The 13,918-nt window shown below is 37.7% G+C and overlaps 1 protein-coding gene across 1 annotated transcript; it reads left to right on the forward strand.

The window, feature by feature from the left end:
• Positions 1 to 711: 711 nt before the first annotated feature.
• Positions 712 to 13,639, forward strand: LOC139847818 (uncharacterized). The gene is made up of 6 exons (XM_071837541.1): positions 712 to 2,079; positions 2,200 to 2,277; positions 2,768 to 3,568; positions 3,677 to 3,785; positions 3,834 to 3,928; positions 13,385 to 13,639. The coding sequence occupies exons 1-6, from the start codon at positions 712 to 714 to the stop codon at positions 13,637 to 13,639; spliced, it is 2,706 nt and encodes a 901-aa protein (XP_071693642.1).
• The last annotated feature ends 279 nt before the right edge of the window (positions 13,640 to 13,918 follow it).

The following is a 13,918-nucleotide window of genomic DNA, read 5'->3' on the forward strand; positions in this document are numbered from 1 at the left end:
CTCTTTATTGAGTGATTTGTTGATCATTCCACATCTTGTGGCTTGATTGTGAGGCATGTTTGATTCCTGTATTTGATCTATTCAAATACAGTTGATTGTTTGAGTAATTAGGGTTGTAATCTTGTTTCTGGATTGATTCTTGTGTATAATCGTTACAGATTGTGTAATTGTGGTTGAATAATTGTTGGTTTTCATAATTTTACATGGTATCAGAGCGGGTTCGCTCTTGATTTTGGATCGATTGTGTTCTAGGGTTTGTTCATGATCTGATATTTGTATTCGTTGTTTAAAGGCTTCTCGAAGATTAAGAGAATTTGTTTTAGGTTCGATTGACGTCCTGTGGATTGTAGCTGGTGACAGAGATTGAAACCCTAATTTTTCAAAATTAGGGTTAGGGTTTCTGCCTATTAATTGAAGTTTTCTGCTAATTGATTCTTTCTTTTCTCTGGTTTATCTTGATCTTCAAAGGGGAGTCTCACGTTTATTCATATTATTTGGCTTTCTTTATTGCTTTATTGTTTCTTATTTGTGTATTGTTTCTTATTTGTGTTAACAATTGATTGATTAATTAATCACTGTGCCCAACTCTTGATCCAAGTTCCTTGAAACTTGTGAAAACCTGATCAAGCACAGGTTAGATTAATTAGTCAATTAGTTGTTTATGTTGCTTTTCTTTTTGCTTTTCTATCTGTCTATTTGTTTGTGTTTAAGATGGGTGATAGTACTTCTGCTACACAGATTAATAAGTTGGATTTTAGTGATCCACTTTATCTTCATTCTAATGATACAACTGGAACACCAATAATATCTGTCAAACTAAAAGGCACAGAAAATTATAATATCTGGAGTAGATCTATGAAATTGGCTTTATCTACTAAGAATAAAATTGGCTTTATTAATGGAACTGTGCTTAGAAGTCAAACAGATGATATTCTTGCTTCTCAATGGGACAGATGCAATTCAGTTGTACTGTCCTGGATTCTTGGGTCTGTAACAGAAGACTTGTATTGTGGTCAAATTTTTTCTTCTAATGCAACTGATGTATGGAATGAGCTTAAAGAAACCTATGATAAAATAGATACTTCTATCATTTATAACTTACATCATCAAATTAATACTCTAAAACAGAATGATAACTCACTTTCTGAATATTATCATAAGCTTAATACCTCGTGGAAACAATATGAAGCTATGGTGTCCTCACCAATCTGTACATGTGGTGCAACTGCCTGCACATGTGCTGCAGCTACATCACATAAAGAACACACAAAGATGATGAAGTTAATGCAGTTTTTAATGGGCTTAAGTGATGAATATTCTACTGTTAGAAGTAATATTTTACTTAGGGATGCTGTTATGGATGTAAAAGAAGCATATGCTTTAATTTCCAGGGAAGAATCTTATAAAGGAATCTCATCTGATAAAACTGTTAAAACTCAAACTAGTGCTTTTGTTACTCAAGCTAATAACACTTTCAATAAGAATAATAATAACTCTGGTAACTTCTATGGCAATAATGGTAATAATTATAATAATAGAAGTTCAAATCAAAACTTAAAATGTAAAAAGTGTAATAAAGTTGGACACACAATTGAAAGATGTTATGAGATTGTTGGGTATCCTCCTTCTTTTAGGAGAAGAACTAGTGGTAATCAAGCTAATAACTATAATAACAGTTCAGGAAATAAAAATTACTCCAATAATAGTATTACCAAAGATGATTTACCAGGGACAGCTCCTGCTAGTCTGACTAATGATCAATTGATGAAGCTTCTTAGTTTGATTAATGATAATGCTGCTACTGTAGATGCTAGTTCAAATATGGTAGGTAAAATTGTCAACCATAATATTTATTTCAATTCAAATTTTAAGAAGTTTTTTAATGGTCATATAAATGATAAATTCAAAAACACAAGTCAAGGGTGGATCATTGATTCAGGAGCTAACCAACATATGACTGTGTCTGAAACTGGTCTTAATAAAGTTGTTGATATTTCTCAGTTAAACTTAACTGTTGGTCATCCTAATGGAACTCAAGCTAAAGTTACAAAAGTTGGAAATTTAAAGCTTTCAAACAATGTGATTTTATATGATGTGTTGGTTGTTCCTTAATATTGTGTTAGTCTCATGTCTGTTCATAAGTTGTCTAAAGATAGCAAATTAACTGTCAGTTTTGATGAGAATAAATGTTTTATTCAGGACTTGAAAGCCAGGACAACATTAGGGACTGGTAGTCAATCTGGTAGTCTATATGTGTTTGATGATTGCAATATGAATGTATTAGGTATGACTTGTAATGTGTGTGTGCATAATGTTTCAGCTCAGTTGTGGCATGCAAGACTTAGTCATCCTTCTAATCAAGTCTTGAAAGTTTTAAGGCATAAACTGGATTTAAAAGATTTTAAAGAAAATTGTCCCTGTGATATATGCCATAAGGCAAAACAAACCAGGGAACCCTTTCCTCTTCGTGATCATAAATCACAAGGAATAGGTGATTTAATACATTTGGACCTTTGGTTTCCATTTAAAGTTCAAAGTAAAGAGGGTTTTAAATATTTTTTAACTATTGTGGATGATTTTTCTAGAGCTGTGTGGATATATCTTCTTAAAAATAAAGAAGATACTTTTGATGACCTTCAAACTTTTGTTCAATTAATTAAAAATCAATTTAATAAAACCATTAAAATCATAAGAAGTGATAATGGTACTGAGTTTGTGAACAATAAAATGAGCAGTTTTTTAAGGTCAAAATGGTATTGTGCATCAGACTTCTTGTGTCTATACTCCACAACAGAATGGCATAGCTGAGAGGAAACATAGGCACTTGTTAAATGTTGCAAGGGCTCTTATGTTTCAAGGAGGGTTACCTTTAAATATGTGGAGTGAGTGTATTTTAACTGCTTGTTATTTGATTAACAGGACTCCTTCAAGTGTTCTCTCTGGAAAGACTCCTTATGAATATGTTTTCAAAAAAGAACCTAGTCTCTCTCACCTCAGATGTTTTGGTTGTTTGTGTTATGCAACTGTTTTAAATACAGAAAATAAATTTTCTAGCAGGTCTTATAAGTGTATTCTCATTGATTTTGGTAATGTGCAAAAGGGTTATAAATTGTTAAACTTAGAAAACAGAAGTTTTCTTTTTTCAAGAGATGTTAAATTTTATGAGAATATTTTTCCTCTAAAATCAAAAATTGTTGATAATAGTCAAAATGATCACAGTAGTGAAAGGGAAAAACATTTTATGTTTGATCAAATTTTTCAAAATGACCAAAATGTCTTAAGTCCCAATGATGATGTGAGAGCAGCATATGATGGTGATGGTAGTAGTACAAGTGGCAACACTAGTGATCATAGTCCTACAAATGGAAGTTATACTTCTAGTAGAGATAGTGGTTCTAGTGAAGGTCCAAGTACTTCTGCAACTCCCATGGATAACATATCCTCTCCTGAGGGCAATACTTTTGTAAATGAAAACACTACTAGCTCTATTCATACTCAAACTGTAAGGAGGACTTCTAGAGAATCTGTGCTTCCAAAAAAATTTGATGATTATGTTTTAGATGGCAAGGTTAAATATGGGATTGAAAAAGTTGTTAACTATTCTCTGCTTACTCATGATAATATGTGTTTTACTACTAATCTTAATAAGTCTTATGAGCCTAAATCTTTTTTTTAGGCTTCTCGAGATAGCAATTGGGTTGAGGCAATGAATCAAGAAATTGAAGCTCTTAATAGAAATAATACTTGGATTATTACTGATTTACCTTCTGATAGGAAACCCATTGGTAGCAAATAGATTTATAAAATTAAGTATAAATCTAATGGTGAGATAGAAAGGTATAAGGCAAGGCTTGTAGCCAAAGGCTACAGTCAAAAGGAGGGAATAGATTATGATGAAACTTATTCAACTGTGGTTAAACATGTGACTGTCAGATGTATTATCACATTGGTTGTTCAAAATAACTGGCCTTTGTATCAACTTGATGTGAATAATGCTTTTTTATGGTGATCTGAATGAAGAAATTTATATGAAATTGACCGAAGGATATTTTTATAAAGATGAAACTAAAGTTTGCAAATTAGTTAAGTCTTTATATGGTTTAAAACAAGCTCCTAGGTAATGGAATCATAAGTTGAATTCTGCTTTAATTGAGCATGGTTTTGTGCAAAGTGTTTCTGATCATTCTTTATATGTTAAAAACATCAATGATGTTTTCATTGCTTTGCTTGTTTATGTTGATGATATTGTTGTTACTGGAAATAATTTGACTGAAATTGAGAACTTTAAGAGGTTTCTTAAAACAAAATTTATGATTAAAGATCTTGGCATACTTAAATATTTTCTTGGTATTGAAATTTTACCAAATAATTTTGGTATATGCATGAATCAAAGGAAATATTGTCTTGAGTTATTAAATGATTATGGGATGCTAGGGTGTAAACCTATGAGCACTCCCATTGAGGCTAACCTGAGTGTTGAAAATGTTCCAAGTCTAAAAGACAGATTGCTTACAAACATTACTGAATACCAAAAACTTGTTGGAAGATTAATATTGATATCGCATATTTTATACACGTTTTCCTTAGTGATATCGATCACATTTTAGTCCGTTCGGATACGATTTTGCGGTTATATTGAAGATATTGAGAACATCCGAGTTTGAAAAGTTTATTGTTGAAGAGTGGCGTTTTATGTAGTTTTTTTTAGGCATTTGTTAATCGATTATTATTATTGGTGCTCCGGGGTTGGAAACATTAAGTTTATATCGGGTATTTTGGTTCTAAGTTATTATTAAGTGTTATAAAAGTGCAATGGAAGGTTGGAATCACCACACGTTGAAGGCCGCGGCGCGGAGACCTTGGTCGCGGCGCGGTAATCTAAAGATTTCGATATCGGAAAGGGGTCTAAGGAAAGGTCCAGAATCAGTTATAGGCCGCGGTGCGACAAATGGGTCCGCGGCGCGACATTGGCCGAGTTTCAATTTCAGGAGAGGATTTCAAGATGTTCCAGTTCATGTTAATTGTCGCGGCGCGACAAATATGGCCGCCACGTGGAGGTATGTCGGTTCAGATATATTTGGCAGGTATTTAAGGCCCGAAAAATACCATAACTTATCACTTTTGCATCCAGACAATTTCCCGCAGCTTTTTGACGAACCAAGGTGATTTTTGGGGATTCTCAAGGTCATTCTAACACATCAATCATTCTGAAAACGCGTCTCGATCCGTTCATCAATCAAGAACACAATTTTCATTAGGTTTAATTCTTATCATCATTATGAATACTCTTAATTGTTTATTCGTGATTTTTGTTCTAGCCATGATTGGCTAAGCTTTTTAATGTTTGTCTAGATTGAATATTCGTATGTGTTTGGATGATACTTTAATGTTTTATTGATTAATGCATGATAATTATGAGTTTTGATTAAGAACCATTCTTGTGGGTGTTGATTATTGTTACTAGGTTGATTAGTGATCTTGTTTGAACAAAAGGAACCCTGTTTCAATTTAGTACACTAGTTTTCAGTTGATTTGTCTTAACCAATTGGGTGCTTACTGAACCAAGGGGGTAAACCGGGTAACATAGATTAAACAAAACAGGGGTGAATTGTGTGGAGCGAACGCGTAACCAATTGAATCTTAATCTTGTAATTAGTTAATTACTAAGTCACAAACGAAAGAGGTCTTTGGTGAAAGGGAACCCTAAGCCAATAAATCCAAGTTTGTTGTGTTTGCTAAAAGAGAACTCTGGGTAAACCGACTCTGTAGTTGCATGTATTAATAAATTGAACTGGTGCTTAATAACAAATCATCCGACACTGTGAATAGGAGATCTAGGCGAACATTCTTTTATCCATTGAATTCAAATATCTTTACTTTTCGTTGAGTCAGCATTTATTTTTATAAACTTAAAAACATAAAAATATCTTCTTTTACTTTTAATCAATCTTTGATTTGGCTAATCGTTAAATAGCCACAAAACAAATTATCTCGTACTTTCGATTTTCATAGATTAACTTAGTTTATTTTATTAATTACAATCTTAATTCTCACGTTTAAACTGTTCTTGGAATGATTTCGGAATTACCAACTTTATACTATTACACGATCGGGTACACTGCCCGTTAGTGTGTAGTAATCTTTAAATCGGCATTTTCCATTATAAATTATAGACACGATTTTACACATCAAGTTTTTGGCGCCACTGCCGGGGACAGTTGTGTCGAAAATTAAGATTGTTATCTAATTGTTCTTAGTTTAGTTTAGTTATAGTTTATTATTTCTTTTCGTTATTCTCAGTTGAATCGGTGCGTTTAATCGGTTGTTAGTTGTGATTTCGCAGGTAACAGGTAGTGCATGCCATATACGCGTTCTTCTAATTCTCCGATTCTTCAACCATTTGCAGAATCCGAAAGAGAGTTATTCAGAGCGTTAAGTCAAGAACAACAGTCTACGGTGGATTCATCTTTTTCTTTGAGTGCTAATATTATTAATTTGGGTAGTAGTTCTGAGACTGTGGTGCCCGATACACCACCTGAAATCAGAGAAGAAGAAGAATCTTACATTTCATTAGATCTTTTCGAGACTGAAGATATGGCTGACCAAGCTGATCAATCGAATCGTCCTCAGACTATGGCAGAAATGTTGAAGGCCACACAAGGGGGCCAAGGCAATTCGATTACTCAACCGAACATCACTCAGCCTTTTCAAATTACAGGGCCGATCCTGAGTTTGATTTCTTCTGACTGCTAATTTCATGGCAAGGATAGTGAGGATGCTAACGAGCATCTTCATATTTTCAATGATGTTTGCAACCTTTTCAAACTGCATGAGGTTGCCGATACTTCGATCAAGACGAGGCTTTTTCCCTGGACTCTTAAGGGAGAAGCCAAGAGATGGTTAGATAAGCAACCGGAAGGAGCGATTACCTCTTGGGATACGTTGGTAGATAAGTTCTTATCAAAGTTTTTCCCTGCATCTCAAGCTGCTAGACTTCAAGCAGATATTTCTCAATTCAGACAAAAGAGCAGCGAGACACTATTTGATGCTTGGGACCGTTATTCTAATTTGCTATGCTTGTGTCCGCAATACGAGTTGAATGATTTACAGAAGGTCCAGATTTTCTATAAGGGGTGTGACATCCCAACTCGTCAGAGTATTGATCAAGCAGCAGGTGGAACTTTGATGGATAAGACAGAAGAAGAGGCACTAGCGATTATTGAAAAGCAGGCTGCTTACACTCACGAATGGCATCAAGATCATGAGTCAACTCGTTCAGCTTCAGTTAAGAGAACCGAAACCACTGGTGTATATGACGATTTTGGGTCTATAAGTGCTAAGTTGGATTCCTTTGGTAGGAATTTAGAGAAGATAAATAAGGATATTCATGGTATGAAGGTTGGTTGTGATTATTATGGGGGATTACATCTGGCAAAAGATTGTGATGCGGGGCTAACGATAGGGCAAAAGAAAGAGATTGCTTATATTAGTCAACATAACAACAATCAGGTTCAGGGACGTGCGCAGTTTAATAGGAATTTCAACAATCCCTATAATCCTCAAGGTAATCAAGGTTCAAGGTTCCAGCCATGTTCTAGTGGAGGATATCAACAGCAAGCTACCGGGTATTTTCAGAAACCCCAAGCCGAAGAGAAAAAGTCCAACCTTGAAGCTATGATCGAGAAGCTTGTGATGTCTCAAACTCACCTTGTTACTACTGTTACTCAAAACAATGAGAAGAATGATCAAATGTTTCAAAATCAACAAGAAGCTATTCAGAATTTGGAGAAACAAATTAGTCAACTTGCTAATCAGAATAATGAAAGGAAACCGGGGGAGTTACCGAGTAAGACAGATAATAACCTGAAGAATGGGCACGTTAATGCTATCACTACCCGCAGTGGTTTAGCATATGATTCACCGAGGAAGCCCGATGAGTATGATTTGCGAGTGCCGTTGGTTAAGGATAGTGAGCCGGTTGTTGTTAGTGAACCGGAGGGGAAAAAGGAGCCGGAACAGGTGATTGAGAAAGTTGTGAGGGTACCGGAAACTGTTGCTGCTAAACCGGTTGTTAAAGAGTATCAACCACCCCTCCCATTCCCGAGAAAGCAGAGATTGGAGAAGCTGGAGGCAGAAAAGTCCAAGTTCATGGACTTGATTAAAAAAGTTAACATTAATTTGCCTTTTATTGATGTGATTGCAGGTATGCCCAAGTATGCAAGGTTTTTTAAGGACTTGCTAACTAACAGAAAGAAGCTGGAGAACATGTCTTCAGTCAGGTTGAATGCCGCATGTTCAGTGGTAGTTGCAAACAAGCTTCCCGAGAAGCTTGAGGATCCTGGGAGTTTCACCGTTCCTTGTTTACTGGGTAACTTGGATTGTATGAGGGTGTTGGCAGATTTGGGGGCTAGCATAAATTTAATGCCCTATTCTATTTACTTGAAGCTAGACCCCAGGGAGTTGAAACCCACGCGTATGGCTATTCAGCTAGCAGACAGATCCATTAAATTCTCTCATGGAATTATAGAGAATATGCTAGTTAAGACCGGGTCGTTGGTTTTCCCAGCTGATTTCGTGGTGTTGGATATAGAAGTGGATGAGAGGATTCCACTTATTTTGGGTCGGCCATTTTTAAATACTGCTAGGTGTATCATTGATGTCTATGGCCAACAGTTGACCCTTAGGATAGATGATTTTTCCATGCAACTTTCTCAATCGACCATGCTGTAAAATACCCTGCCTACACTGATGATACATGTTATTTTTTTAACACTGTGAATGTTCAGTCTGAGTTGTTGTAGGAATTCCCAGAGTTACAGGGTTCAGGAGAATGTTCATTGGTTGAAATTGATGAAGAGTTGCAGGTTGAGGAGGTGGATATTTTGACCACCTTGATGGAAAACGGCAATGAGCCGACTGAGGAGGAGTTCAAGGAACTCGAACGTGATGCGGATTACCGGAGCAAGTCTTCAATTGAAGAACCTCCAGAGTTAGAATTGAAGCCACTTCCAGATCATTTGTAATACGCTTATTTGCAGGAGGAATCTAAGCTCCCGGTAATTATTTCTTCTTCTCTTACTACAGGTCAGAAAAATGAGCTTGTAACCATGCTGCAGGCCCATAAACCGGCCATTGCATGGAAAATTCGTGACATTAAGGGAATTAGTCCCTCTTATTGCACCCACAAAATATTAATGGAGGATAACTCTAAACCTATGGTGCAACAACAAAGGAGGTTGAACCCGCACATGCAAGATGTCGTGAAGAAAGAGATCATTAAGCTCCTCGATGCAGGTCTTATTTACCCGATCTCTGACAGTCCTTGGATTAGCCCGGTACATTGTGTACCTAAGAAAGGTAGTATGACTGTTACCACTAATGATAAAAATGAGTTAATTTCCACTAGGACTGTCATGGGATGGCGTGTTTGTATTGACTATCGTAAGTTGAACGACGCCACACGCAAAGACCACTTCCCGTTACCTTTCATGGATCAAATGCTAGAGAGGTTAGCGGGAAACAGCTTTTATTGTTATTTCTAAATTCCTATCTCGCCCGAGGACTAGGAGAAAACTACTTTCACGTGCCCGTATGGCACATTTTCATACCGACGCATGCCCTTTGGCCTTTGCAATGCTCCGGCCACTTTTCAAAGGTGCATGATGGCCATATTCCATGATATGATAGAGGATTGCATGGAGGTGTTTATGGATGACTTTTCGGTCTTCGGTGACACTTTTGATTCATGCCTTCTTAATTTAGAACGGATGTTGGAAAGGTGTGAAAAGTCTAATCTTGTGCTCAATTGGGAAAAGTGCCATTTCATGGTTCAAGGGGGCATAGTTCTTGGGCACAAGATTTCTAAGGACGGTATTGAGGTGGATCCTGCGAAGGTAACGGCTATTAAGAACCTTCCACCTCCCACCGATGTTAAGGGTGTTCGGAGTTTTCTCGGGCACGCCTGTTTTTACCGGCGGTTTATTAAGGATTTTTCTAAAATTGCTAACCCGATGAACAAACTCCTCGAAAAGGACACGCCTTGGAATTTCTCCGAAGAGTACCTAAAGGCATTCAATCTTCTTAAGGAGAAACTGATCAATGCGCCAATCATAATTGCTCCGAATTGGTCCCTTCCATTCGAGCTTATGTGCGATGCTTCTGATTTTGCTGTTGGCTCTGTTTTGGGTCAAAGGGCCGAGAAACATTTCCGACCCATTTACTATGCAAGCAAGACCTTGCAGGGAGCGCAATTGAATTATACTACCACTGAAAAGGAGCTCCTTGCGGTGGTCTTTTCGTTTGATAAGTTTCGGTCCTACTTAGTCTTGTCTAAGACTATTGTTTTTATGGACCATTCTGCTCTGAAGTACCTATTTTTGAAACCAGATGCAAAACCTCGACTGCTTAGATGGATCTTACTTTTGCAAGAATTCAATATCGAGATCCGGGATAAGAAGGGTGCTGAAAATCTAGCGGCTGACCACTTGTCTAGACTCGAGAATCCAAATCTCAAAGTCCTTCACGAATCTAGTATCCATGATGATTTTCCCGATGAATATCTCATGGCGATGGACAAGGTGGACGAGCCATGGTACGTGGACATTGCTAATTATCTCATTGGGGATTCTTGGAAAAAGGGTGGTCACATCAAAAGAGGAAGAAATTCTTCAGTGACCTTAAGTACTATTTCTTGGAGGCTCCTTATCTTTTTCGTTGTTGTCCCGATGGGGTTATCCGCCGGTGTGTTTCTGGTGAGGAGTGTATGCGTATTTTGACCGAGTGCTATAGTGGGCCTACTGGTGGGCATTTTGGACCCCAAATCACGGGGCATAAAGTCTATGATGCCGGCTTCTTTTGGCCGACAATTTTCAAGGATGCCCACCGGATTTGCAAATCGTGCGATTCTTGTCAAAGGGCCGGTAAAGTCACCAAACGGGATGAGATGCCTCAACAAAGCATCCAAGTTTGCGAAGTATTTGACGTTTGGGGAATTGACTTTATGGGGCCATTTCCGAAATCTCAGAATTATAGTTACATACTCGTTGCCATTGACTACGTGTCCAAATGGGCCGAAGCGCAAGCTTTGGCTACAAACGATGCACGAGTTGTGATTTCGTTCCTTCAGCATTTATTCTCTCGATTTGGAACTCCTAAAGCTTTAATTAGCGATAGGGGTACTCATTTTTGTAACACCCAAATGTTGAAGGTATTGAAGCGATATGGAGTTCTCCATAAAGTTTCTACTTCATACCATTCCCAAACGAGCGGACAAGTTGAGAATACCAATCGAGCTCTTAAAGGGATTCTTGAGAAAACTGTGGGGTCGAATCCGAAGGAGTGGGCGAATAAGCTCGATGAAGCTTTGTGGGCGTTTCGAACCGCCTATAAATAGCCAATTGGTACCACTCCTTATCAGTTGGTTTATGGAAAAGCGTGCCATCTCCCGTTGGAGATTGAGCATAAAGCGATGTGGGCACTTAAAAAGTGCAATTTGGATTTGAAGGAAGCCGGACGCCTAAGGGCGGGGCAATTGAATGAGCTTGGTGAATTACGCCTTGATGCGTATGAGAATTCATTAATTTATAAAGAGAAAACCAAGCAATGGCATGATAGAAGGTTAAAGGGTTCGAAAGAGTTTAAGGAGGGCGATCGAGTGCTCTTGTTTAACTCTAGATTGAAGCTTTTACCGGGAAAACTTAAGTCCCGGTGGACGGGACCATTTGAGGTTGTTACGGTGTACCCATAAGGTGCAATTGAGTTGAAAAATGCGAGTGGTACTACCTTTAAGGTTAACGGACATCGAGTGAAGAAATATTTCGATGGTCCGTTGGAGATTGATGACGGGGTTCACGTTGAACCCGATCCCAACGCCACTTGAAGTTGGGGACGAGTTGTGTGGACGACTCGTTAAATATGGTTCACATTGTTGTATAGTTTGTATTAATATGCGTGATCACGGGTTTGCTGCGTTTTATTTGCTATATGATTTATTATGATTGATTTCTTGCGAATTTTGTTGGTTGTTTTGGTTCTTAAAGTGATTTTAGGTTGATGGATACTTATTACGTCGAGGGATCAGGTCAAGTTCATTGCCGCGGCGCGACACCAATGGTCGCGGCGCGACATTTCAAACTTTTCAATGTCAGGAAGCCATTTGGAAAGGGTCATAACTACGTTCATTGCCGTGGCGCGACAATTGAGGTCGCGGCACGAGGTTTCAAAGTTTTCAAAGTCAGGAAGCCATTTAGATTGGGACAAAACTACGTTCATTTCCGCGTCACGACAATTGAGGTCGCGACGCGAAGTTTCATAGGATTTCGAGGTCTGTTAATAAAGAGGAATTAGAATCAGGTATAGCACATCACCGCGGCGCGGCCACTTATGTCGCGGCGCGGCCACTTATGTCGCGGCGCGACATTCCTGCTGCACAGATTCTAACCCGACGGTAAAAGTTTTAAATCGAATGGGTCAACCCGACCCAACATAAAACCCGACGGGAATTCACCCTTTTTAAGGGTTTTGGATCTGTTTTTCACCCATCACTCTTAAACTCATCTCTCGAACACTTGGAGCTTTAAAACCCTAAGTTCAGTTATCACTAATTCTTGCCTAATTTCTTCAATTTCTTGTTCAATCATGCCGATTAAGGTCCGATTTTGCTATTCTCTTGCTTTTTCTCTCATGTTTCTTGATTAATTTTATTAATTCTAGGGTTCATGCTTGAAAGTTTGTGGGGTTTGTTTAATTGAGACTTTTATGCCTTATTATGTGATGAATTGTTGATGAATATGATATTATTGTGTTTTCTTCATGAATTTTTGTGTAGTTGATGCATAATATTGATTCTTGAGATTAGGGTAGCGATAAATCCGAATTTGATGTTGAATGTTTGGGGATTTTGTTTGTGAGAGAGATGTTTGTTACTAGATACATGTTTAAAGATAGTGTGGGGTGATTTGGGCGGGTCATATGTGATTTTGGTAATTGGTAAAGCATGATGAGTTTTGTGATTTGTGAGATGTTTATTTTGTTGTTGGAATTGTTTAATCTTCTTGCAAATTAGAAGTTAAATTGTGATTATAGGAATGATTTATTGTTGGTTGGTGAATTATGTAGACGAGTTGTGAACTTGGGTTAAGTGAGGATTGTTTAATAGGGCACTTTCATGATATAGTGTTATGAGAATTACTTTGATATTGGTGCCATGGAACAAAACACATGTTTTAAATACTTGCTTTTGTTTAAATGCTTAATTGAAATTGAAACGAGAATTAATGGTAGTTGATGAAAGTATGTGGAACATGTTGGTTTGATTATTATAATTGTCCTAACGCTAACTTTTCAAGGTTTTGTGTTTGGTTTGGTTCTTGTTTCATGTGTGCAGAGAAGCAGAGTAGATGTCCCTTCATCTTCAACATCTCAATCACGAAGGGATGAAGAGAGACGAACGAACCCAGAGATTTGGTTGCAAAGAGTTGCAGAAAACTACTCACAATACTTTGAATTTATTTCAGTGCGAAGTATACAAGAAACTTGGTATTTCAGTTGGGATGAGTTGAATAGAGCTACTAGTGAGATCAGGGATGAAATCACTGATTTGTTAGCAATGTCAAGAAACAGAGTTTATCTGGGCACTTAGGAACGTGCCATGGCTTTGAGAGATGATCTTTATCGAGAGTTGGTGGTTGAGTTTTTCTCCTCGTTAAGTGTGCGTTCAAGAAGAGATCCTACGGATCAGGGGTTTATGACATTTCAGCTAGGTGGAGAGAATCGAGCCATGAGTAGATTGGATTTAGCTCGAGCACTAAATTTGTATGAGGAATTGGATGAGAAGTCTTTAACACGGTACTTGAAAAAAGAAACTGAGTTTATAGGACACCCGGAGGATTATAACGAGCGAGACTTTTGGTATGAAATT

This window comes from Rutidosis leptorrhynchoides, chromosome 1, assembly GCF_046630445.1.
Source record: "Rutidosis leptorrhynchoides isolate AG116_Rl617_1_P2 chromosome 1, CSIRO_AGI_Rlap_v1, whole genome shotgun sequence".
Lineage (NCBI taxonomy): Eukaryota > Viridiplantae > Streptophyta > Magnoliopsida > Asterales > Asteraceae > Rutidosis > Rutidosis leptorrhynchoides.

Bases quoted from the DNA above. Each gene is read 5' to 3' on its own strand.
- LOC139847818 (XM_071837541.1), top strand. From the start codon at position 712: ATGGGTGATAGTACTTCTGCTACACAGATTAATAAGTTGGATTTTAGT. The intron at 2,080-2,199 runs GTGATTTTATAT...TGTTTTATTCAG, and splicing joins ATTTAAAGCTTTCAAACAAT to GACTTGAAAGCCAGGACAAC. The intron at 3,569-3,676 runs GTTAAATATGGG...TCTTTTTTTTAG, and splicing joins ATTATGTTTTAGATGGCAAG to GCTTCTCGAGATAGCAATTG.